This window comes from Myotis lucifugus, unplaced genomic scaffold (genome assembly GCF_000147115.1).
Source record: "Myotis lucifugus unplaced genomic scaffold, Myoluc2.0 scaffold_202, whole genome shotgun sequence".
Lineage (NCBI taxonomy): Eukaryota > Metazoa > Chordata > Mammalia > Chiroptera > Vespertilionidae > Myotis > Myotis lucifugus.
The window spans coordinates 394,147-421,032 of NW_005871250.1; the positions used below are offsets into that span (position 1 = coordinate 394,147).

The 26,886-nt window shown below is 47.2% G+C and overlaps 1 protein-coding gene across 3 annotated transcripts in view; it reads right to left on the reverse strand.

Annotated features, from left to right (window-relative positions):
- Positions 1-1,633: 1,633 nt before the first annotated feature.
- Positions 1,634-26,886, reverse strand: part of AFAP1L1 (actin filament associated protein 1 like 1) — a 37,203-nt gene continuing 11,950 nt past the window's right edge. Inside the window, exons 6-19 of one of the 3 annotated variants that reach the window (XM_023761224.1) lie at positions 25,846-25,944; positions 24,957-25,168; positions 22,557-22,736; positions 20,494-20,628; positions 19,327-19,420; positions 18,948-19,106; positions 17,746-17,957; positions 16,758-16,903; positions 16,040-16,112; positions 13,207-13,318; positions 9,340-9,600; positions 7,498-7,676; positions 3,691-3,819; positions 1,634-3,472 (exon numbers count right to left, since the gene is read on the reverse strand). In XM_023761224.1, the coding sequence (XP_023616992.1) occupies positions 3,449-3,472; positions 3,691-3,819; positions 7,498-7,676; positions 9,340-9,600; positions 13,207-13,318; positions 16,040-16,112; positions 16,758-16,903; positions 17,746-17,957; positions 18,948-19,106; positions 19,327-19,420; positions 20,494-20,628; positions 22,557-22,736; positions 24,957-25,168; positions 25,846-25,944 (2,015 nt within the window). In that variant the 3' untranslated portion in view covers positions 1,634-3,448. The remainder of the gene's footprint in view (positions 3,473-3,690; positions 3,820-7,497; positions 7,677-9,339; positions 9,601-13,206; positions 13,319-16,039; positions 16,113-16,757; positions 16,904-17,745; positions 17,958-18,947; positions 19,107-19,326; positions 19,421-20,493; positions 20,629-22,556; positions 22,737-24,956; positions 25,169-25,845; positions 25,945-26,886) is intronic. The other 2 variants (XM_023761225.1, XM_023761226.1) reach the window with 2 other exon arrangements.

Consider the following 26,886-nt stretch of genomic DNA (forward strand, 5'->3'; position numbering starts at 1 on the left):
GGAAAGCTGACAGGATGTGACTGGTGGTTGGGGTTGAAGGCATATCCAGGCTAGTTACTGGATAGTCCCTAAGGTTTTAAAAAAATATTTTTTAAAGGATGAGAAGTGTGCCTTCCTTATTTGAGTGCATGCACCAGAACATGGGTTACTTGTACCTATTTGGGCCAGATTTTCTCTCTGTTTGTCTGTGAATTCCATGAGGACATGAATTCCATGAATTGCATGTTTATATTCTATCCAAGGCTCAACTCAGATGTGTTGAAGCTAACACCTTATGTTTTCTTTTGGCCTTAGGGGCAGAGCAACACGACTTAAAAAGGGATTATGATCCCCTTTTCCATATAAGAAAATTGAGGCTCAGAGAGGTTGGTGAACCTGCCCAAGGTCCCCCGCTAAGAATCTGACACTAGAAGTTTGATAGTCCAAACATCTGGGAGTGTTGGGAAGGTTGGAGCTTCAAGTCCACCTCAGATCCATGAGCCTATACTTTGAAAAACAACCAAACAAAGCATTTAACAAGCAAGAACTGGCATCTATGCTTTAGCCGTTTTCTTTTTAAAAAAACCACGTATTTTTATTGATTTAAGAGAGGAAGGGAGAGGGAGAGATAGATAGAAACATCAATGATGAGAGAATCATTGATCAGCTGCCTCCTGCACATCCCCTACTGGGGATTGAGCCCGAAACCCGGGCACATTCCCTTGACGGGAATCAAACCTGGGACCCTTCAGTCTGCAGGCTGACACTCTATTCACTGAGCCAACCCGGCTAGGGCTAGCCATTTTCTTTACACTTCTCTTAGTTGCTCAACTTAGACCAAATGTACTGCATACATTCATTCATCTATTTATTAAATGCTACTGTGCTTCATTCTGAATGCTGCAATGCAAGGGGAGGGGGAGAAATGAACGAAATAGAGCCTTTATCCATTTGGAGCTGAGAAGGCCTCTAGGGTCAGACCTTGCATTCCCGTGCTAGCTCCACTACTTCCTAACTGTGGGCTTTGGCCAATTATCTAACCTTTCTGGTTTCCATTTCCTGAACTGTGAAAACTTGGATAACAGTATCTATGTCACGGGATTTTAGTGAAGACTAAAGGGATAATGCCTAGAAAAGGGATTAGTTAGCACCAGGACTGCCTACATAATTTAAAGCAGCGATCGCCAACCTTTCGGACCTCACGGACCACCAGTGGGTGACCGCTGATTTAAAGGACAAAAGGAATATGTGGAACCTCTTGTTCCAAATTTATTAAGAGGGCAACAGCAGAGCAATCAACCAAGCACAGAACCCTGCCAAGCCTGACTGCACAGGTTGCATGCCTGTGAAGCTGGCTCTGGCTGGCTAACAGAGTGCCTGATGCATGGTAGTGTTCAAGAAATGTTAATTAGCCCAGCTGGGTGTGGCTCTGTGGTTGAGCATTGGCCCAGGAACCAAGAGCTCACCAGTTCAATTCCCTGCCCACGTTTCGATCCCCAATAGGGGGCGTGCAGGAGGCAGCCAATCAATGATTCTCTCCCATCATTGATGTTTCTATCTCACCTTCTCCCTTCCTCTCTGAAATCAATAAAAATATATTTAATAAATAAATAAAAATTCTTTTCAAAATGTTAATTATTAATTTTCTAGGGTCCACCTCTCAAAGGAGTCTTAAGATTTATTGGTGGAAAAAGACACTTAGTCTCAAAATAACTACATGGGAAACAATGACACAATTGGGTTGTCAGGTGACATTTCAGATTCACATTTTAAAAAGCATATTGACAATCCAGAGTATGTGAGTGCCTGCTATTGAAGATACACAGGTGGAATCTGGATGAAAACTCAGTTACAGATTGTTGCCTTATAGCTTTTGGTGGTTGTAATTACCATGTAAAAGTCAATAATAAGAAACACTATTGACTAGATGTTTACTATTACTTGGACACTGTGTAAGATGCTTCCCATGTATTATCTCACTTAATTCCCCCAATGGTCTTGGGAGGGATGTACTATTGTTAACCTGGTTTTGATAGGCAAGGAAAACAAGAATGAGAGAGGTCAAGTGACTTTCCCAAAGTCACAGCTGTAAGTGGCAGAGGCAGGGCTCAAACCCAGCCCTGTCTGGATACAGACAGCTCTATAAGCCCTAAAACTTATGCTCCATCACTGGCCGGCTGGGTGCTTTGGGTCAGGTTATTTTTCTTGCTCTGGTCTCCAGCTACCTCAGAGGGTGGAAACGTTTGGATGAGGCTTCAAGTATGTAAAGCCTTAGGCAGGGTCAAGTATGTGAAGCCTCTAGCAGAGTGTCCAGAGGTTATTATGGGATTTCCCTTCTCTCCCCTTGAGCTAACCTCTGAGCTCCTACAGCTCAATGGTTTTATCTTTATTGGAGGGAAATGTAGTAGACTTATAAAATGCTCACAGTGTTGAGAAAGTCATTAGTGGCACAGCAAGGAGACTGCCCAGGACTTGAGGTCCTTGCTCCTCTACAAAAATATCAAGTGCTTGTAAAAGGCACTCATGTGGCAGAAATGGGCCACTGTCCTCTTGGTTCTCCCTGACAGTTTTACTTGATGGCAGATATGGAAGAGCAGACAGGTGCGCCTCTTGAGTGCAAGATGAGGATAAACATATTAAGAGTGTCTCCTGCATTTCTAACCATAACTCTGGAGCCAGAGCATCATATAAAATAGGGAAAGGACTTGATTGACAGCAAATGACCCCACCCTACAAAGCTCGATACTTCTTGTGGACATTAGCAATCCATGCTCTTGTCGCTGAGCATCACTCAGAGCTTAACATAGGTCAGCAACTGAACCTCTCCTTGCCTGCTGCTTACTTAGATCTCTGATTTGAAAACAATTCAAATCTGGAGTTCTGGTCACTGCATCTGCCTAAAGCAGATGAGGAATGATTGTAGAATTTGCATGTTCTCTATAGCTTTTGTGCACCTTTATGCAGGAAGGGATAGTTCTATTGATTTTTCAGCCTATTTATCTTGCCCAAAGGCTGTCAATAATGCCCAACACAAATGTGATTGGATGATCAAGTCGCCTCTCTCTATTGCATCACTGATACTTCAGCACTGCCTTCCTTTGCCCTAGGGACTGGGAATGGGATGCTGAGAGTGGGATGGAATGGCTTATTCACATGTGCTTTCATTTCTTCAGAAGGGAAGGCAAAGACATTTAACAAAACCTTTACAACTGGGCAGATGTCTGTCTCCCTCCACCCCCATTTCCCACCCTCTGTAAAGTTATATAGGGATGCCCTTCATTTCCCTCTTCCCTTCTACTTCTTCCCTCCCTATACCCCTTTTGATCATGCAGACAATAAAGGCTGGTCTTTTGGGTGCCCCAGAGAGTGGGGGCTACTTTCAGTCTTCTGGTAGCTCCTTGTGAAAAAAGCATTTCCGCCTTAGATGGACAAGCTGGTATTTCCTTTGGATAAAATTCTCATCCTCTTTCTAGGTCTTCTTCATTTCCCATTCCTGAAGTACAGAAAGACAAGACCGATCAGTTTGTTGAATAGTCTAGTGTGACTTGTAGGATAAAAACACTTCATTGCACATCGATTGGTTGCCTTTTGCATGTAGCCTGACTGGGGCTGGGGATCGAGCCTGCAACCGAAGTACTAGTATGTGCCCTTGACCAGAATCAAACCCATGACGATGCTCTTATCACTGAGAAAAACCATCTAGGGCTGTACCTTGGCTTTCTGCAGCACCCGTCCTTGGTTGGAGGTTACGATGGATGGGCTCCTCTTCCTCAGCTCAGAAACACAGTTGACAGGGAGAGGTTGCTCTGGAGGATTGTTCTGGGGTTTATTTGCAGTTTCCTGTTGATGACAAGAAATAATTACATAGGTGAAGTCTAGTGCTGTCTACCTCACCCAGCCTGCCCTCCAAAGAATGCATATAAAAGGTACTATACACATATACTAGCATCAAACAGGATGAGGGAGGAAGGCCTTGGAATAAGCTAATGACAGCTGAAATGACTGAACCCTCACTATATACTAGGCATTGTGTGGATTAGTTTATTGAGCCTTTTCAAACCTATGAAGTAGGTACTATTAGTCATCTTATTGTAAAGATAAGAAAAGTAGGAAGGTCAAGTCACTGCTCAAGGTCACATGTCTGGGGAGTGGGAGAGCTAGGTTTCCTACCCCACTGTTCTTCCTATCTCTTTCTCTCCTGTATTCCTTCTAATTTTCTACACTACCCTGAAATTTTCCAGGTGATTGCTTAGTACCTTACTGGATGTAGTTCCTTACATGGGACATATTAACAGCTTAGCTTGCAGGGAATTTAGAGAAAACTTTATCTCTAAAGGTCATGGAAAGAGTCAAAAGTGGAGGGAAAGTCTTTTGGAATGTGAACATCAGGGCCTACTGGTGGGAGGAAGCAGCTGGGATGAGTTAACCACTTCTTGTCTGTCCACCAGCCCTCTGTGACTTTGTCCCTGGCCTTTAAGCTCTTAATTTTTAAAAATCGTTATTGTTGAGATTATTACAGATGTCCCTCTTTTTCCCCCCCTTATTGCTCCCCTCCACCTGGTCCCCGCCCCACCCCAGGCCTTCGTCACCCTATTGTTTGTGTCCATAGGTAATGCATATATGCATATAAGATTTTTGTTTAATCTCTTACCACCCCCCACTCTCCTTCCCTCTGAGAATCGTCAGTCTGTTCCATTTCCATGCCTCTGATTCTATTTTATTCACCAGTTTATTGTGTCCATTAGATTTCTTACTCATTTATTTTGATTTTTAGATTCAGTTGTTGATAGGTATGTATTTGTTGCCATTTTGTTGTTTATATTTTTGACCTTTTTATTTTTCTTCTTCTTCCTCTTTTTAAAGAATACCCTTCCACATTTCATATAATACTGGTTTGGTTGTGATAAACTCCTTTAGCGTTTTCTTGTTTGTGAAGTTCTTTATCTGATCTTCAATTCTAAATGATAGTTTTGCTGGGTAGAGTAATCTTGGTTGTATATTATTCTTTATTTTAGTCAATGTATGCTTTATTTCTGACTGGTCCTTTTCCATTTTTTTTGGAGGTTTCTAGAAGATTCTTGAGTAACCTTACGACTGTGGTTTTGAACTCTAACTGCAGTACTTTGCTTTCTTCCCTTTCTTTCATTTGTGATGTTTCTTTGTCTCCACATTTTGGCTGCTTCACTTTCTATGTATTGGGTAGAGCTACTATGTCTCCTTGAGTTGGTAGAGTGGCCTTATGTAGTAGGTGTTCTGTAGGGCCCAGTGGCTCAGCCTCCCCAGTCACCTGAGCTGGGAGCTCCAGGTGCACCTCTTTGTGGGCTGTGAGCACAGTCTTGTTGTAGTTGAGATTTGATTGCTGTTAGTATCACTGGGAGGAACTGATCTCCAGGCCAATTGACTGTGAGGACCAGCTGCAACCACAGTGGGAGAGCTGCTGGGCAGGAGACACCTCTATGGAGCAAGACTTGCTTCAGTGGGGCTTTGTTGCTCACTGAGTCTGCCCCTGAGTGTGTTGCTTATGGATGTGTAGAGTTGTAATGTGGTATGGTCTGACAGTGACCACTAGGTACACTGGCTTTTGAGTCTCTAGGGAGGTGCAAAGTCAGCCACTGCATGGGGCCACCCAGCAGGAGGTACAGAGAGATCTGCAGATTCCTCCTCTTTGTATTGGGTTTGGAAGTGCCCAGACAAGGCCCAGCTGTGAAGCAAGTCAGGCTGGTGCTGGTGCTGGGTCTTGGGCCTTTTATTGATAGGTTTGGTGCTCCCTGACCCAGCTCTAGCTTGTTTGAGAGAATTTAGCCTGAACAAGGACAGGGCATTCATATGCAAAACCTGCTGCACACAGATTGGGTGGGATTTTAAATTGGATGAGGCAGGGTCTTAGGGAATCACCAGGGCAGAGCAAACAGACATGGCGCCAGTCAGCCCTGGGATCTACTGGGAAGGTCCCAGCATAGGAACAGTGATCCCTGCGAGCACCTCCATCTGGGGGAAAGCCGCCCCTGAGTTCCTGCCATGATGCCAGACAATCCACTTCCTCCTCGTATGTGTCTGTGTTCCCTAAAGCCTCGCCCTGGTACTGGAGCTCAGAGGAAGCAGGACCTTGTAAGTTCAGTTCCTGGTGCTGGCCTTTTAAGAGGAATAGCTGGGTCTCCAGCAGCCTCTGTGTTACTGAGCCCCAATCTGCACTGGTTTTTACAGCCTGTATTTCTTACTGCCTGTAGGGACTTCTTTTCCCAGCTCTGGGACCCTGGGCTAGGGTTCTGGTGTGGGGTTGGGACCCCTGCTCCTCTGGGCGGCCTCCACAGAGGTGATCTCCCTCCTGATTAAAAAAGCAGCACATGCAGGTGCCGGACCAGCCTGTTCCATGCCTCTGCACCTCCTATGAGTCTCAGTGTGCTTTCTTCTTCTCTAGTTGTAGGACTTCCATTCAGCCAGCTTTCCAGCAATTCTGGATGATGGTGGTTCAGTATTTTAGTTGTAATTTTGATGTGGTTGTGGAGGCGGTGAGTATAGGCATCTACCTACGCCGTCATCTTCTGGAAATCCTCCTAAGCTCTTAATTTTTAAGTAAGGTTGGAAATGCCCCATGGAGAGGAAATGTAGGGTGGGAGAAACAGCCCTAACTTCCTAGTCATAGGGAGTGGTCTGACCAGGCAGCTGTTATCTTGGACAATAATAAGATGAAAGTTCTCAATGATAACTTGCACTTATCAGACAAATTACTTCATTTCTCTGAGTCTTAATTTCCTTGTCTGAAAGCAAGTAGAACATCTATTCATTTGAAACATTTATTGCACGCCTACTATTTTTCAGAGTATGTAAAGGTATAGGGCTATTATGATAAAAAATACAGTCCAATTCTTTTTATTTTATTTTTAATATTTTTTAAAAATTGACTTCAGATTGGAAGGGAGAGATAGAAACATCAATGATGAGAGAGAATCATTGATTGGCTGCCTCCTGCTTGCCCCTACTGAGGCTTGAGCCTGTAACCCAAGCATGTGCCTGACCTGGAATGGAACCGTGACCTGGTTCATAGGTTGATACCCAACCACTGAGTCACACCAGCTGGGTCATACAGTCCAATTCTTAATAAAAATCCCAGTTTCCTTGTCTGTCAAATGGGGTGAATATGCATAGTACTATCTCATAGGACTGCTGTGAAGACTATGTGAGACAATACAGGTTAAGATGGTGTGGTAATTGGTTAACACAAGTTTGTTATTCTTATTCAACGTACGGTAGTTATTATCAGTAACCTCAAGGCCACTTCTAAGACTGCATTCAGGATACAAAGTCAAATAAATGGCGGTGCGTCAGTGGAGAGAACACAGGCCAGAGAACTTGCTGCGAGAGTCCCCTTCCTAGCTGTGCCACCAATGGCATGTCCCTTAGGGCCTCCTTTGTTATCTGTAAGTGAGCATAACTCCTAGCCCCAAAGGATGAGCAAGATCTGTAGCATGTGAGGGCATTAGGAGCAGCTGCTCCTGGTGTAGTAGGGAGTGGACTCACCGCACTCTTGTTCTTGCTGCCTACGGAGAGTCCCAGGGCTGGGCCCCCTGCCAGAGACCTCTGTAAGCGCTCCTTCACAGCCACCAGCTTCAGTTCCAGGTCGATCCGGTGCTCTTCCTTCGCCCGACACTGAGCTTCCAGTGTGGCCACGGCCTCCTGCAGAACCTTTAACTTTGCTCCTGTTTCCAAAGACATGGATGAGAAACAGCTGAGCCTGGCCTGAAGCATCGAGCAGTTTGGCAGGGCCTCAGGCCCGAGTCTGCCCCTCCAGAGGACCTTTCCTATCCTCAGTCCTGGTTAAGAGGTGGACTTTGGGCCTGGGGTAGTGTGTTTTTTACCTTCCCAATACCCATTTCCCCATCTTCTAGATACAGAACCCGGCTCTTCCCCCTGGGAAACCACATTTCCTCCATTATTATTTACTAGAGGCCCAGTGCACAAAATTCGTGCACTTGGGGGGTCCCTCAGCCTGGCCTGTGCCCTCTCGCAGTCCGGGACACCTCGGGGGTTTTCGCCTGCTGGGACGGAGCGAAGCTGGCAGTCAGATATCCTTCTCACAGTCTGGGGCTCTCGCACTCCAGGAACCCTCGCTCCTTACTACCTGCCTGCAGCGGAGGTGGCGGGAGAGGCCATGAGCCCAGCTTCTGGCTGAGTGGAGCTCCCCCTATGGGAGCACACTGACCATCGGGGGCAGCTCCTGCGTTGAGCATCTGCCCCCTGGTGGTCAGTACACGTCATACAGACCCGTCGTTCCACCGTTCGGTCTATTGTCATATTAAGGTTTTATTATATAGGATAGTTTGGATGGGTGTTACTCAATCCTAGTTCAAGGGGTTGGCACATAACTTAATCCTGGCCCATAATCCTATCTCAATCAGGGTCACAGTGATTGGCTTAGGGATCAAAGTTGGTCCGAGTGAAGTGTTTGTGGGGGCCACTAGGAAGAGAAGTTTTCTCTGCTGGGGTGGCTGAGAGGATTAGGTGAGGGCTGGAGAGAATGAAACCAATGTAGAGGAAGGCCAAAGCAAGAGTTGGAGAAATGTACTTCCTGGTGACATCATTTAAGTCCTTTGACCTTGATATACCTGATTGTTCAGTTTTTCAAGTGCATTTTTCTTTTTTTCATTACTACGCCAGTTTAACTTTGGTTTCTGTTCCTTGTAACCAAGAGTCATAGAGCTTTACATTAACCAGGGGTTCCTACTAGGATTCTGCTGCTTATTCAGTTTAACCCAACATATCTATATTAGAGCCTTCTTGGTACCAAGAGCTATCTATGTTGGGCCTTTCTAGGTTTAAAAATTGGTCCATGTTTGCCCTGAGGGAGGCTGTACTGGAGGGTTTTCTAGTAATGGTGGGTTCTTTTCATTCATTCAGTTGTTCATTCAGTAAATACATATTGCATGCTCGCTATGTACTAGGTGCTGTCCATCATCCCCAGCACCTGGACCTATGCTCAAATAGCCATGCTCAGCACCCATCTGTGAATGAATGAGTTAATGTGAGGTTCAAAATGATCTTTTATTTCTCTAATTCTAAGGGACACGCTGTTTTTCACATTTTAACTTTTCTAAAATCAGATTGCATCTTACATTAAGTGTACACATTTTTGTGATGCTTTTTTATCCCTTTACCCCCAAAGCAGTTATCAAATAGGTGGCCCTTCCATTAGTCAGGAGGATGATGATGGTGGTGGTGGTGGTGGTAGTGGTGGTAGTGATGATGGTGATGAAAAGGAGGAAGGAGGGAGAAGCTCACCTGTCTTGAGTAAGAAACCAGGTGATCTGTTCTAGGGAAAGGCCAAGCCCTCCAAGAGCGCTCAGGACCACACCATGTAGGTACCTGGATTGTTCCGAATGGCATCCTTTAGCGCCCTCTTTTCTTGCCGCAGTGCCATCAGCTCTGTCCGGATTGTCTCTTTTTCTTTCTCCAGCTTCTCTTTTTCTACCAGGTACCTCCGGGCATCCTCCTCAGCTCGGTTCTTACCATACTTGTATTGATTGGCACCTGCAGAGTTAGGAGGCAGGAAAAGGGCCTCAGTTCTGACCTCTGAGAAGGGCATTTGGGTGGTGTTAGCGTCTCTTTCAGCCTCCACTTCTCCATCTATAAAAATGGGGACATTTAGAGCGATAACCCTCGATATAATTAATGTGGCTGCTCTAAGGAAGCAAGGAGCAAAAGGAAGGTAGTAGAGCTGAGGGGTGAGGAGCAAGGGCTTTGGAACCAGACAAAGGTTTGCATTCTCTTTTGCCCTTTATTGGTTGTGTGACATCAGGCAAAAGAGAATAGTGATGTTTTTGTGTCTTTCCCTCAGCTATAGTTTCCTCATTTGTAAATGTGGATATTGATCAAATTTATCTCTTAGCATTGTGGTAGGTTCAAAATGAGATAATTCATGAAAAGTACTTAGTGTAGTACCTGTCAAATAATAAGTGCTTAGTAAAGGTTAAATAATAATAATAATAATAATAATATAAAACAAATTCTGTGATGTATAACACATTTTGGTTTTAAAAAGGCATATTTTATAGTCAACTCTTAAGTATGTGTAAGACAAGGAGACTGGTAGATATAACTCTGATCCATAGAGAATCAAGATCTTGGGCTAAAGTCAGGCATTGCCCATTTTATTACTAGGAAATGGGTGGGGGTAGAGAGGGACCTAGTAGTCTACTATGGGCTCTACACTATGATGATGGACAAAAACAACAAATAGCTCGGTTGCATGGCTCAGTGGTTGAGTGTTGACCTATGAACCGGGAGATCACAGTTTAATTCCCTGTCAGGGCACATGCTGGGTTTGCGGGCTAGATACCCAATAGGGGGCGTGCAGAAGGCAGCCAATCAATGATTCTTTCATCATTGATGTTTCTATCTCTCTCTCCCTCTCCCTTCCTCTCTGAAATAAATAAAAAAATATAAAAACAAATAAATATAGCAAAAGTTTGAGTATTTACTAAGTACTGGGCCACTTATATGCATTTCCATTTCCTTCTCATAAAAACTGACTATTGCCCTAACCCCGTGGTTGGCAAACTGCGGCTCGCGAGCCACATGCAGCTCTTGGGCCCCTTGAGTGTGGCTCTTCCACAAAATACCGACTTCTGCGCATGGGCCACGAAGTTTCAATCGCTCTGTACGTGCGCCCGCACGTGGTATTTTGTGGAAGAGCCACACTCAAGGGGCCAAAGAGCCATATGTGGCTCGCAAGCCGCAGTTTGCCGACCATTGCCCTAACCGGTTTGGCTCAGTGGATAGAGCGTCGGCCTGCGGACTGAAAGGTCCCAGGTTCGATTCCGGCCAAGGGCATGTACCTTGGTTGCCGGCACATCCCCAGTAGGAGGTGTGCAGGAGGCAGCTGATCGATGTTCCTCTCTCATTGATGTTTTAACTCTCTATCCCTCTCCCTTCCTCTCTGTGAAAAATCAATAAAATATATTTAAAAAACAAACAAACAAACAAAAAACCCAACTGGTTATTATTAGCTCTATTTTATTGTTGAGGAAACAGGCACAGAGAGGTTAGATCTTACTGTTAATGATGGCAGAACCTAGGTTTGAGCCCATGTACACCTAACTCCAGGGTCCATGCCAGGCAATACTGCTCTAGCTGGGGCAAGGCCATAGTCAAACCTCTCAGGGAAAGTTTATGTACTAGTATGTTGTTGCTACAGTCAGCCACACAAGGTCCTTTGCAAGTTGGTAGGGTGTGGAGTGATTCCCATGATTTACTGATAATTGTGTGGGTCTTGTCTGTCCAGTTCTTGTAGAGATTGCAGTGATTGCCCAATGACTCATGCAAAAATCAGTTCCTGCCACAACTACCCTGCAAGTCAAACCAGATCGTAAATAAAGCATGGAGGGCAGAGAAGGGGACCCCTACTTCCTCCAACTTTCCAGATATACAATGGTATATCAGGGGAGCTGGCTCCCAGACTTTTGAATTTTATAGACTGGTAAAATCAAGAAAATGGGTAGACCAACAAAGGGTTGTTGACATAACAGAAAAGGCCCTTAAAAATCCCAACTACCATCTAATTATTCCAAACATTTTATAAAATAAATAATATTGTAACATCCCCAGAGTTGGGAGAACACAAATGCAGAATAAAGTAGTCATTGACATGGAATAGGTTTAGATTTATGGAAAACGTCCCGCACTGTGCTTATTTTTATAATTTCAATTGCAGATGAGGGAAAACTTCCTTAGGGTCTGAACCAGTGAGTGGACTCACTCTTGGGAGTCACTGCCCTGGTTTGCCTTACTATGTTGATGCCAGGGAGAATAGCTTATCTCATGCCCAACTCTGTAATCCTTGAGTCACTCAAATGGTGGTGAAGAAGCAAACTAGATTGTTGCAAGGAGCTATAATTCTGTGGGCCTCCTAGTAGTGGTGATAAAGTATTTGCCTCAGAATGGCCCAAGTATCTTCCAGAAAAATCCGGGCTTCCATAGTGGAGGGGAAAATAAGGAATGTTTAATGTCCAAGTTACTAGTGTAACTAATGCACTAATGTAGTATGTATCAGTGCTTCTTTCCTTTTTATTGCTGAATAGTATTCCAGGTGATTTTTTAAAAAAAATTAAATATATTTTTATTGATTTCAGAGAGGGAGAGGGAGAGAGAGATAGAAACATCAATGATGAGAGAGGATCATCGATTGACTGCCTTCTGCATGCCCCTACTGGGGACTGGGTCTGCAACCCAGGCATGTGCCCTGACCAAGAATTGAACCCAGTGACCTCCTGGTTCCTGGGTCGATGCTCAACCACTGAGCCACACCCGGCTGGGCGCAGGTGATCTTAAGAGGAAAGCCTTAGCCCTGACCGGTTTGGCTCAGTGGATAGAGCATCGGCCTGCGGACTGAAGGGTCCCAGGTTCGATTCCAGTCAAGGGCATGTACCTTGGTTGCGGGCACATCCCCAGTAGGAGGTGTGCAGGAGGCAGCTGACCAATGTTTCTCTCTCATCGATGTTTCTAACTCTCTATCCCTCTCCCTTCCTCTCTGTAAAAAATCAATAATATATATATTTTTTTAAAAAAGAGGAAAGCCTCTGTTGTTTCTGATACATCAGCTGTTAATCTTATTGGGGATCCTTTATAAGTGACAAATATATTTCTCTTCTACTTTCAAGGTTTTCTCCTTTTGGCTTTAGCATTTTGACCATGATGTGTCCTTTGTGGATCTCTTTGCTTTTATTTTACTTGGGCTTCACTGGTACCCTGGATATATCAATAATGTTTATCAATAAACTTGGCAAGTTTTCAGCCATTATTTCTTTTAATATATATGTGTGTGTGTGTGTGTGTGTGTGTGTGTGTGTGTGTATTTACGCTTCTTTCTCTCCTCTCTTTTTAGTACTTTCTTTATGCGTATATAGATTTCATACAAAGTCTAGATTTCTGGTCTCTCTTGAATAATTGGTGCTGCTGTGTGGTGGCCATCGGCTGGAGCTTAGCGGCCACTCCTGAGCACTCCAGTTTCCTACAGTCTCTCCTACCCCACTCCTTGTTGTTTCTCCTCTGAGGCCACATGCAAGCTGCCCTTCATCACTGTACTTATGATGTGGTTTTCCTTATGGTAGAGTATTTTCTTACACCTCAATTCACTCATTTATTTACCTGCCTGATCCCTGGAGGAAAATGATTTTGAGACTCCCTCCACTCATGGGCTGCTCCTCACCCTTTCCCCTCCCCCACAGAACTCACTGGAGGCATGGCGCTTGACTTTGACCTGCGGATCCACTCGATGGGACTTCTCACTGCAGGAGGAGGCGTGGCGCTTCACGTGGGCACCGGTGGGACGTTCAGGCTCCTCATCCTGGGAGGGCGATGGAGGAAGAAGATGAAGTGCAGGTAGGCCCAGAGTCATCAACACGGGTGTATTCTGGTCCGTGCTCAGTGGGTGAATGCCACGGGACCTCTGAGATCTTGGCTTTACATTTTTAAACTTGTGTGGCACTCAACAGTTTATAAACCACCTTCACTAGCAGTATATTATTGGATCCTCCTACCATTCTGTGGGGTGGGGGCAGCAGAAGATAGCCCTAAATTGGAATATGTGCAGAGAGGAAAATTAAGTCTGAAAAGATTATGGGTGACATATTTGATTTATCATAGATATTTTGTCCTCTTCTTATTTCAAAGTATCGTTAAAGTTTTCTGAATTGTTAAAAAAAAGTCATGGATGACATCGCCAATGATAGAAGTTACATAGATTGACTATACATTTGTGCATGAAGAGTATTAAGAACACTCAGAATCTGTCAAAGCTCAGGAACCACGAGTGGAATATGATAATAATCTATAATAATAAAAGCATAATCTGCTAATTAGACCGGACGTCCTTCTGGATGTCCTTCTGGGATGAAGCTGGGGCTGCAGCTGTGGGATCGAGTCAGCCGTGGCTGCGAAGGCCTACTCTTGCACGAATTTCATGCATTGGGCCTCTAGTGTAATATAATAGTGATTTCAGTAACAGCAGTGCGGTTTACTTTTCTGTGTAAGAACTTCCTGTCCAGGCCCTGTGCTAAGTTCTTTCCTTAAAATATTTCAGTTAGCTCTTGCAATAGTCCAGACAGTTAGGTTTTATCATATCCGTGTGAAGCCCAGAAGTGAAGACCAGAGAAGTGAAGCTCAAGGTAACTCAGATTGAGCCCTGAGTCCAAAGTTTGCTCCTTTAAGTATTAAGCTCTTGCTCCTAAACTCTGCAACTGAGAAAGATCTCAGGCTGCATCCATTGGTTCATCTGTGTCAGAAAGACCATGCAAAGGGAGTCCTAGAGGTGTGACCTCAGAGTGTGACCTAGCACTGCCCAAGGCAGGGGTCCCGATGTGCGTCTGCTTTCCTTGGTAGCTTGGTTCCCCCCTCTCCCCTCGCTGTGGGGCCTGACCCACCACCAGCATCTGACAGAATGTAGGTTTCTGGCTCTCTATGGAGGCTGCTCCACAGCAGGAGCAGTCTGGGTTGTGTGATGGCCACAGAGGCCTCACTGTAATTAATGAGCTGATATCTCCTCGGTTTAGTGAGCAAGACAGGAGACTTGGTCCTGGGAGCTGAAACCCAGACTGTGGATGCCACCAGGTGAAGGCCTACAGGTGTGGCCACCCAGTTATTGCCTCCTCCTCCAGACACCACTGAATCAGCAGCCTTAGTTCACAGAGTGTTAAAGGGCGGAGAGCCCAACACCTGGCTCAAACTGGAATGGTGCTTTCCAGTGTCCAGAGCCCTTCCTCGTCTTGATCTGGGAGCTTTTCACTGTACCACCCAGCCTCCTTTCCAGGGATTCCTCATCCTGCGCCTCATCCTTCCCCTTCCAGCTGCTGGTTAAATGAAAAAAATCTCTGAGGCAAAGGAAAAAAGGAGTACCATCATGTGCTGCATGATGATGTTTCTGTTGAAGCATATACAATGGTGGTCCCATAAGATGATAATGGAGCTGAAAATGGAGCTGATGCCCAGTGACATCATAGCCGTCCTAACATTGTAATGCATTGTTCAGTGTTTGTGGTGATGCTGGTATAAAGAAACCTACTGTGCTGCCAGTCTTATAGAAGTATAGCACAGCCCTAGCCGGTTTGGCTCAGTGGATAGAGCAGTCGGCCTGTGGACCAAAGGGTCCCGGGTTCAAGTTCAGGCAAGGGCACCTACCTTGGTTGTAGGCACCTCCCCAGGGCACATGCAGGAGGCAGTCAATCAATGCGTTTCTCTCACATCGATGTTTCTCTCTATCTTTCCCTCTCTTCCACTCTCTCTAAAGCAGTGGTTCTCAACTTTCCTAAAGCTGCGACCCCTCATGTTGTGGTGACCTCCAATTTCATTGTTACAAATTGAACATAATTAAAGCATAGTGATTAATCACAAAAACAATATATAATTATATATGTGTTTTCTGATGGTCTTAGGCGACCCCTGTGAAAGGGTCGTTCGATCCCCAAAGGGGTCACGACCCACAGGTTGAGAACTGCTGCTCTAAAGGATCAATGGAAAAATATCCTCGGGTGAGGATTAACCAAAAAAAAAAGTATAGCATGTACAGTTATGTACAGTACATAGTACTTGATGATAACAAATAACTATGGTACTTGTTTATGTATTTACTATACTTCAAAAAAATTTATTATAGTTTTAAATGTTATTTTAGGGTGTACTCTTCCTACTTATAAAAAAGTGTGCTGTAAAGCGGTATACCGTGTTACACCTGCAGCAAGCAGCCTCATACATCTTGTGTTTGCTGTCTCTCGATTGCATCATTTTCTCTTGTGCTTCACTGATTTCATGTTGTTTTGTACAGTAACATGCTGTACAGACTTGTAGCCTAGGAATAGTAGGCTACACCCTGTAGCCTAGGTGTGTAGCTGTACCATCTAGGTTTGTGATAAGTTCACTCTATGATGTTCGCACAAGGTCGAAATTGCCTAAGGACGCATTTCTCAGGATGTATCCCTGACACTAAGTGGCGCACGACTGCAGTGAGGGAAAGAGAGAGGGAGAGCAAGAAGTGGCCTTTGCCATGTTGCTGGGCAGCCCCAAGGGATCATACCTGCATCTTTTCGTAAGGGACATCGTCATAGACACGGGGCTCAGGCCACTGATCCTGGCAGGATCTTGCATAGCTAGAAGATACAAGGTCTGCTGTGACGGCACTCTGCAGCTTCCCGTGCTTTCCCGTCCCCTCTCTCATTTGATTCTGGCAGTAGCTCATAGTGGGTACTGGAAGGTTAGTGATACAACCATCCCAGGCAGCACTGGGCCATTGCTGTGTTCAGGGCTTTCTAGGCAGGGACCCACGTGCCTCTCATCACCCAGGAAACAAGTAATGCATCACCTCCATTATATAAACGAGAAAACAGAGGACCCAGACCGGCAAGGAACCAGCCGAGCTGATGACTGTGATAGAGCTGAGATGCGAGCCTAGCTCCTCTAGCACCAAACTCCACGTAGCAGCCCCGGGCCCGCCCAGAGGCTTGAGGGTGTGAGAGCCTAAGGTTCCAGCATGCGAGCAGAGCCCGTGTCACTATAAAAAAGGACTTCTCCACTTTTGCTCACTCCATCCAAGGCTTCCCCCGACCCTGGGCCGCCTCCTTTAGCCCGCTCACACCTGCTGCTGGAAGAGGAACACACCCACTCTGACTTCCCAAGGGAACAGAGCCCTCCTCAGCCTTCCCGCCCAGTGCCCAGGGCTGGACTCCGAGCCTCTGAGAGGGAGCCGAGACGGGAAAGGTCCTGGGCGGCTGTGGGCTGTGGGTGCCGGCTCTTACAGGAAGGAGTTGCGCCCGGCGCTGACGATGCTGGTCAAGGTCTCCACGTCCACGTAGTCGTAGTGCAGGGCCTCGGGAGTGACTTTGGAGCCCATCTCCACCAGCAGCAGCCCCAGCCAGCGGCCCATGTCCTCTGAGCAGCTTGCCTGAAGGAGTGGAGGCAAAGCTGAGTTCACGTTGGCTGCTGCTCACGTCACTCAACCCCATATTTATACAGTACCTGTTATGTACCCAAAACTTAGGGATCCAAGAAGAACAAGGTTAGAACTCATCCAGGAATCCAAATAGCCCCCCCCCTCCCCTCAGTTCAGGTCTCTGCTCATTATCCTCAGAGCCCTCCTGACCATTTAGATATGAGAACGTTTGAGTCTTCCTGAATCTTCTTAAAAAATATTTACTTTTCACTAGAGGAAGCTATTTCTTACATAACCCAATCATATTATTTCTTGTATCATAATCGCCAATTATTTACAGGAAGATCGGCAAGAAATTGCTGGTCAACTAAATGCATACTTATGTTAGTTTTCATTGAAACAGCATTATTATAAAATCAACTTAGCCCATACATGCTGCACTTGAATGCAGAAAGTACGCTTTTTGCCAGAGAGCTCTGTATAATTTAAGAGGAATAAGAGACCCATCTTAAACTATCAAAAATAAAAGTGAGTTACTGAAGTAATATTTCTTGAACTTAAGAACCGAGAGAGGCAGTGGGCACTGGGCAAAGAAAACAAGACCAAGGGGCTGGTTTTAGTTCTAGGATGAGACCAAGAGGCCACTGACCCTCGGTGGAGCCTTGCACAAAGCACTTGGCTGCCCTGGCCTCAGTTTCCTTGTCTGTAACGCGAGAGGGTAGTTGTTAACATTATAAAACCTAAATAGCCAAAAGGTTGACACAAAGAAGAGAGGCCCCAAGACAAAAGCCAGCAGCCAGGCCATGGCTCCCTTTACTCCCACCACCAGGGGCCTCTGGACTCTCTTCTCTCACCTCCAGGATGGCCACCTCCTGCCGGTTGCGCAGGATCCTGAAGGCAAATGGGTGTCTGGGCCCAAAGCCCGGGGCCACCTCACAGCCCCCGAGGGCAATGGCATTCACGTGGGTCCGGAGGTCTGTGCGGTCCTTGTGGAAATACAGAGTGTTGCACTTCAGGCGGCACCAGCGTTCCTTCCAGCCGTGGTTCACCATCACGTTCAGGTAGCCTGGGAGGGGAGAGCGCAGTGTGACCTCCCGACAGCCCAGCCTTGCGGAAACCCAAGGTGGAGGGTGCCCCAGGGCCACAGCGCCTGGACAGCCCTTGTTCTCTAGCTAGAAGAAGGCCTTCCGATCAGCTCTCTCCTGGCCTGTGATCTCGGGCATCCTCTTCTCTTTCTGAGTTTCAGTTTCCTGTCTGCGAAATGGGGACTGCTAATCATATCTGCGCTTCTCCGCACAGCCTTTGGACCACCCCAAGCTTGAGGAAAAGGGCAGGGACTGCTATATATGATGAACAAGAGACACAACTCTCCCTCTCGCCTTTCCTCTCCCTAAAATAATGGATCATGCTGACCCCTGGTGGCAGCATGTGGGAGTAAAAGCATCTAACCAAGATAAAGAATTATAAAATGAGGGCGGTACAGTCCTGTGACCCATGGGTTTAGAAATCCCTCTGCTTACAAAATATTTCTGTATAGCCAGGTGCCTTTATACTATTCTTCCAGGGTTAGAGTATTATTGTATATATAAAATATATGATTTTTCTATTGAATTCCAGCACATGGAACACTGCATTTCAATGAGCAGAATAATACGCTTTCCCTCTCAAACCACTTTTAACTCACATTGAATGCATTTATAATGAAAAGTACTTAAATATTTTTTATACACCTCGTATGTTATATGCTGGGAAATAAGATACTCTCCTCTCATCATAGTCTGAGACCTAGAGACAGGTAATAACTGGAATTAAGGTCACAGAAATATGGGAGTCAGTTGGCTTTTCCTTCTGCTGAGTGTCAGGTCCTCATGGGAGAGTAGAGATGGGAGGACATGGAAAAACGATGGGGTGGGGGTTAGCTATCCAGTGGCAGGATTCTCTCCTCTGTCCTGGGGGCAAGGTGGATGAAACCTGGAGGGTCTCTTGGCTTGGCCCCAGGGGCCCGGTCAACTGGGTCTGAATTCTCCAGTGAATGCCTAGTATGCCCAGGACCCACCACAGCATGGAACCGCCTCTTCGGTGGAGGACATCGGCAGGTCATCGGCCAGCGCCTTCCTCTTGGAGAAGCTGATGATGCGGGTGATCTTGCGGCCTGCAGCCCTGCTCATCGAACCCTTCAGCTCTGCCAGGCTGCTCTTCTTCCCTTTGCCTGTTGCTGTAGAGATGGGTCAGGGGAGGGGAGGGAGACCCGTGACCCAGGTCTACCCACCCCTCACCTTCCCAGAGGCCTCGCCCACAGCTCCAGATGTGGACAGGTCAGGTCACCTCACCCAGGTCTCCAGAGTGGTCAGGACCTGCTCTGCACTGCGTGCGTGTGGCAAGCCCCCGCCCCTCCCGGCTCTGGCATCCCCACCTGATCCCCCACAGGCTCCTACCATGTTCGCCGGCCTCTCTGCGGCCAAGGGTGGAACAGTTATCGCTCATGCCCAGGCTGTCGGAGTCTGAGGTCTGCTTCTCTTGGGATAACCTCTGGAGAAGGACACAGACAGCCCCACATCAGAGGGCCCCTTGTTGGTTCAGTCTCCCCCAGACTCCAGCTCAGGAGGATTAGCTAACAAATATTGGTCAGCAACAGTTATGTGCTTGATGCCATACCAGGTATGGGGGTGGACCATGATGACTTAGAATAGTTGTATCTTTGAGATTCTCACAGTCTATTTGAGGAGCAAGGCAACTAATGATAACACATTGAGATACATGTCCTAGGAGTTTGGACCAGGTGACGAAGATCTGGGAAGATATTTAAGTGGGAGACTAATGTACTGGTAATGCAACCAGATTAGCAAGTTGGCTCCAGTGGCATCATGGGGGATGTGATAAGAGGGAGCAAGACTGGAAGCTGAAGAGCTACTTAAGAGTGTGTCATCCTGGGCAAGGTGAGACTGGGTAACAGGATGAACCAAGGTGACAGTGAGGATGGAGAAAAATAGATGAATTGGCATTTTAAAAAGTCATGACAGGTCAAATAAGTGCCTACTGGGCACAGGCTCCCTATCTGAAAGTGTAACTCATCGAAGAGTTGTAGTAGAAATTAAATTGGGTAATACATGCAAAGCATTTAGAACAATGCCGGCCCCACAGTCACATTCTATAACTGCTAGCCTGTATTACATCATGTCAGACCCATGTATGTGGGTCTTAAACCTTCCCCTAGGATTTGGGGCTGAGTCCCTTTATCACCCAGAGTACTGGGCAGAGAATAGACACTAGCACGTTTTTTTCCAATGGTCTGACCAACTACTAAGTGAGTGCTTCACTCACGTCTCAATGGGGCACACTCTGACAGACAAATACTGGCAGTTAGTCACCCCGTCCTCTGGCTTGTGCTGCACCTTGGATATAGGCATTCACTCATTGGTTAGAAATTTATCGAGTGCTTATTGTGGGGCCAGTTCTGTACTGGGCACTCCTGGCTTGTGTGACACCACTGTGGGTACCTGCTTCACCACCAGCCCAAGTGTCGTCCCCCCCGCCCCCCCGGGAAGAGCCTGTGCCGAGCCCCCACTGCCTGGCCCAGAGGAAACTCCTGGAGACAGCTGTACCTTGTCCAGGTCCAGTTTGCACAGGAGGACTGGGGATCTGGGCATGTCTGCCCCCTCGGCCCCTGTGATGGGCTTGCTCACCTCTCGGATGACCTGTGGGGAGGACACACAGCTGTGAGCAGGTGGGCAGGGATGCTGTGGAAGCAAAAGGAAGAATGGGGTCTGTGTGGCCAGCGCCACTGAGCAGAGAGGTTGGGACCACTGGACAGAAGAGACAGGTTGATGCGGCTTCCTGCCACATGTGTGGGCACATCAGGGTTTAAAGCTTTCTCCTGTATCTGTCCCTCGAGTTGAAAAGGTATGGGGCTGGGAACCAAGAGGCTTGGCTTTTAGACCTTGCTCCATTGCTAATGAGTGTGTGGCCTTGAGAAAGCCACTTGTCTGAGCCTCAGTTTCCCCATCTGTAACATGGGTTATAACTTCATTACGTTGTCTGAGGACCAGCGAGATGACGGGTGTGAAGGGCCACGTGAACTGGGCTGCTCTGCACAAGGGTGAGAGACTCACTTCTGTTGACTGTGCTGGACATTTACAGCAGCCTGGAGGGCAGCCAGGGTTATTGCTTCTATTTCAAAGATATGGACACTCCAGACGCCAAGGCATTTGCCTCCTCATCCAAGGTCACCCAGCATAAGCATCCAGATCATGTAACACAGGTCATCATTTGTGGTTTACAGAGTCAGGTGACTTTGCATGGAATAGCCCATTGTATCCCCGCAGCAGCCCTGTGGGGGAGGGACCACTGTGGTCTCTAAGTTACTCATTAGGATGATGGGGCGCCAAGAGGCGGAGCCATGGTTGCCTGCCCTTAACCTCTGGGCCAACGGCCTCCCAAACCGGGTGTTAAGACAGGTCTCTTAACTCCCAGTCTAGGGCTTCTTTCTCTGACCCACCTGCCCCTTGAGGGCAGAGGCTCCACTAGCAGTCAGGTTCTCCCCTCCTTTCCTTCCGGAGACAAAGGCAGTAAAGAGAAACACTAAACATGGAGGGGGTGGGGGAGGGGGAGAGAGCTGGTTATCACAGGAAGGAAGGGAGAATGGGGAGGGAGGGGTTTGGTTTCTTTGTTCCAGCAGGAAGATCACAGTTGGAGAGAAAAAGGTGTCAGAGTGAAATGGAGGGAGGGTGCAGGGTTGGAGGGCCCCATGAAAGGGACTGGGGGTGCTGCCTTCATCATCGTGGCACAGTAATCACTGATAATTACCGAGCACGTACCGCCTGGCAGATACTATGTCAAATGCTCTCTAGAATTCTTACAAGAACCATTAATCAGAGGAGGAAACAGAGGCGAAGTCATCTGCTGGTCACACAACCACTTAGGCCTGGGACTTGAACTCAGGTTTGTGTGTCACCCAAGGCCTCCCTCATCGTCACTATGCCACCCTACCTATGGCCTTTGGTGTAGATTTCCCTGTTAGCTTCTAATCCTGGCCCCAACCACTTGGCTGTGTGGTCTTTGGCAAGTCACATAATTTCTCTGTGCTTCCGTTTCCTCATCTGTAAAATGGAAACAGTAATAGTTCCATTGCAAAGAGTAAATGCGGTCATGTGTGTAAAGCTCTTAGAACAACAGACGGCACACAGTACGAGCCCAGGACATGCTAACTCTAATGGTTCTGTGCAGCTGCAAGATGCAGAAGCTGGGCCACAGTGGACGTTTCAAGGATCCACATTTCACCTAAGACAAGGATGGAGTTTTCCTTTTTTAAAAGAAAAAAAGGATTAGCTTATCTAGTGGTCAGATCAGCTTCCTTCGTAGATATTAAGCTCCCTATTCCAGGAAGTGCCTCAGTGCAGGCTGGACAAGCCCTCAGTAGGGACGTGAGGGTGGTGATTCAAATGATGAGAAAGAACACAGGCCTCCAGCCTGAGGTCTGTCTCCTGGAGATGCCCGAGGCCCATTTCCACACAGAAGCCCTAGCCATGCACAGGCATCGGCCCCTCCCTGGAGCAAAGCCTGCTCTTCCAGGGGCAGGGGCCCACCCCACTGAGAGCTGGTCCTGGGAAAGAGAGGGAGGAAGGGAGGGCAGGGAGGGCAGGTGGAAAGGGGGCACAGCTCCCTGTACCTTCAGCCACTCCTCGGCCTGCTCCCGGCTCTGCAGTGCTAGCACCAAGATCTCCGTAGCCCCCTGGGAGAAGCGCAGCTCATGCCTCTTGTGCCGGCTGTCCTTGGGCACGTAGATGACATTGCAGGCATCCAGTGCCAGCCTCAGATGTGGCTGCCGGTCTTTCGAGCTTTTATAACACTGGACAGGGAGAGAAGAGGTCGGGGTCTCCTGGAGTGGAGGGTAGAGGAGGGAGACACCCTTGCACAAAGGGGAGCTCTACCTACCCCACAGGTATCTCCCCTCCCCACCCAGCCCAACTGTGGGTACTACGTGAAGACAGGGGCTGGGGCTGTTCACCCCCGAGAAGAGAGGGGGTATCTTTGGGCAATCTTCAGATATCAAGGGCTACCGAGGGGCCCGGGGGGCACAACTACTTATTAGGAAGAGATAAATTTTAGCACAGTACTAGGAAGACCATTCTAGTCTAAAGAACTTCTCTAAAGAGAAGAAACAGGCTGGCTTGGGAGGAAGTTAGCTCCTTGCTACTAATGGGCTACATGGTAGGGATGTGGGAGAGGGAATTCTAGCAGAGATAGAGGGTTGGATTTGGGAAGTCAATAGTTTATCAATAATGGTGATCACTTCCCAGTTCTTATTATGAGGCCAGCATAACCTTGATAGCAGAACCTGGCAATGACATTACAAAAAAGGAAATTTATAGGCTAATCTCTCTCATAACAGTTGCAAAATATTAGCAAAGAGAATCCAGACATGTATAGAAAGCATAATGGGTCAAGACCAAGTAGGGTTTATTCTAGGAACGCAAGAGTGGTTAACATTAAAAAACCAACTGTATCATTCAGCATACTAACAGGGAAAAGGAGACCCACCACTTATCTCAATAGAAGCAGAAAAAGTGTTTCATCAAATTCTGCACCTTTTTATAACTCAACTCCTATACGAGGAATAGAAGGGAACTTCCTTAATGTGGTAATAAGGAACATCTACAAACAACCCACAGCAAAGAGCCCTGATGGTGAATTACTGAAACTTTTCCTTTGACATGTGGACTGAGACAAGGACACCCACTCTCACCACTTCTTTTCACATTGTGCTAGAAGGCCTAGCTAGTGCATAAGTCAAGACAAATAGAGGGCATGCGGGGAGGAAAGAGTAAGTCGTGACTCTGGACTGATTCTGGACTGGGATTAGCTTTTCACCGCGCCAGGGTGAGAAAAGGTCATGTTCAGATGAATGTATGTTAGGCAAGGTTTGTCAACAGACTTGGGTAGAAAGCTATTTTTTTTTCCTGAAGTTATGTCTGTCCAATCTTATACTTTGGAGTTAAGGGCACATTTTCTTTTATGACATAATAGGGATGAGAGATGGCAAACTAAAAAAAACTAAGAAAGCAAGTGCTGCATGGGCTCAGTTTTGGAAAAAAACGATGTATGAAAATGAGGGTGGAAATATGTATATTGAAACTTAGGCCCAGCTGGTGTGGCTCAGTGGTTGAGCATCGATCTGTGAACCAGGAGGTCACAGTTTGATTCCCGGTCAGGGCACATGCCTAGGTTGTGAGCTTGATCCCCAGTGTAGGGTGTGTAGGATGCAGCCGATCAATTATTCTATCTCATCATTGATGTGTCTATCTCTCTCTCCCTCTCCCTTCCTCTCTGAAATCAATAAAAATATATAAAAAACACAACTTAACAGGCTTGCCCTCTTTGGGACATGTCCACTTGAATCTTCTTTTTCAGTGAATTTTCTTTCTCCTAAACTCTAAGGGTCCCCATGAGACTTGCAACCAGGGGAGCAATGGGCAGCTTGTCCTGGGCAACCCCCTGAACCTGTCTCCGAGGCCCCCTTTTCTCTGACTCCCAGTGAGCTGACAGCAGCCCGCCTGGGCTCACTTCCTTCCCCTAACGTTTCTGGAGAGCGAAAGCAGCCCGCCCAGGCTCTCCTGTTGCTTCTTCTACCCTAGGCCTTCTGTGTTTCACTGTCCCAGCTTTAATAAATGTACTCTAAAATAAAATAAAAACCCCCAAAACTTAACAGTGGCTCTTGGTCAATGGGATTATAGATGGTGTTTTTAAAAATCATTTTCCACATTGTTTTGCTCTAGCTTTATAAACACTTTACTTGCATAATGAAAACATTGTTTTAAAGCGATAAAAAAAGTTTGTCTTTGGCAAAACCAACTCTTGGTAAAGTCTATGTCAGGTCTTCTAGTTTTTTGTATTTTTTTTAAAATTCTAATCCAGTGGCAGAGCACCGATCTTCAAAGCACCAGGGCTTGAGCCTCTGTGCACAAAGCAAGCCCAGGGTAACTGAGGCAGACATGCCCACACACACACAGATACACACGCGTGCACAAGTCCACGAGAGGCCAAGAGGAACACGCCCGTGCCCACTCACCAGGAGCTGGTCCTCCTTGATGACAGTCAGCTGCTTGGCCCACTGCCCAAAGCGCTTCTTCCGCAGCAGGAAGGCACATATCCTGCAGTCCCTCACCAGGTGCATGGAGGCCTCCTCGGAGGGCCACTGGTGCGTGGGCTGCAGCCCCTTCCCGTCCTCCTCCTCCTCATCGTAGGACTCGTAGGAGCTGCTCATTGCGTCAGAGTCGTTATCTGCAGGCGCCATGGGAAAGGACCTGCCACTGTGCCATCAGCTGGGTGGCACCTCCCTACCCCTTCGAAGGCATCCCCGCTCTGGGCCCCAGGACCACGAAGGGGTGGGTATGAGGCGTGGTTATGGTGATGGCTAAACACCCGCATGGGCGCTGTGCTTTACCTTTGCCACTAGCTTTGTGGCCTTGGCGACTTTACTTCTCAGAGCTTCCATTTCCTCATCAGTAAAACCGTCACAGTGAACAACAGTATCATAGTATCTGCCCATTTGGGCTGTTGCGAGAGTCAGTGAATGTGGAGTGTTTGGCTAAGTGCCTAGCAGTGAGTGAGTGCTCAGTAAACATCAGCGACTGTCACTACCCCATCATCTTTGCATCCACTGTCTCGAGTCATTCTCATGACACTCCAGCAAATCCCCATTTTATACATAACGAAACTGGAGGCTCAAAGAGAATGAATGACTTGTCTAAGGTTGGTCACCAAGAGTCAGGGCAAGGACTCCATCAGGGGCTCCTGACTCCTGTGCTGGTGATGTTACCCCTGAATCCCAAGGTCATTGAGGACAAGGGCTTTGGGGCCTCCATGGGGACACTAATGGGGTCAGGGGGTTGGGCACATGCATGCCAAGGGTCAGGTCAAGGGGACAGAACCCTACTGAAGGCCCGCCTGGTACTTACAGGAGCTCTTCATTTCTCCGTTCATCCTGGTCGAGGGGTAGCTGCTGTCTGCGTCCTCGTAGTAGCCATCCACAATGGAGTGGGCTGGGCTGCAGCCATCTGTGGGGTTGGCAGAAGGAGCCGCACTTTGGAAAAATGCAGGCAGACTCCAGGGGCCAGGGCTGGGGAAGACCCTGGATACCATTGCCCACTCAGGGGAGAGAGTGGCCCTCCCTGCAGCCCTCCCGGCCAGGGTGTGGCCTCCTCAATGTGTCTCATCTACTACAGCTCCCCACATGCCCTCTGTGCTCCTGTCACCAGGAACTGCTGGTGGGCCTTGTCACACCTCCAGGCCTCGTTCATGCTACTCCCTGTGCTGTTATTTTCTCTCGGAGAACTCCTATTCACCCTTCAATACCCAGCTCGATGTTCTTCTCTCTGACCTTCGCAGGTAGAGCCTGGTCAGCCCCTCCTCACTGACCCCAGAGCACTGGTGTGTGTGGACGTGAGTCTTGGTCCCTGTACTACATGGAGTGGTATCCCAGCCCCCTTCCTTTGCCGCATTCTTTGCCACCTCAGCCCTTCTGCTCACTTCCTGATACATCCGACCTCTTAGTATCAAAGCAATTCTCCTTCTAAGCCTCTGTGACTACAAAGGAGGAAATGGACTAGAGGAGATAATACTAATGCATGTCAGAGTGAATACAGCAGCTGCCTGTGCTGGATTTTCACAGCACAATCCCACTCAGGGGTGCAGCACAGTACAGGGGTGGGGTTACCTCACAGTTCGTTCTATTCAGAATTACCAGGTGTCTTTTTAAATTGCCGATCCTTGGTTGTATCCCCAGAAATTCGGATTCACTGGGGTGGACAGGGCTGAGGACTCTGCACTTTAAAATCCCCCAACTATTTAATAGGACATTTTAAAACATATGCAAATTAGAAACTATATCGAACTCCAAGGGTTTGGATTTGAAAAAAAAAAAAGGTTATTTTGATGTAGACCGTCTCTGGAGCACACTCTGAAGTTCAGTGGGTTAAGGGCGTATGTGTTGGGATTGA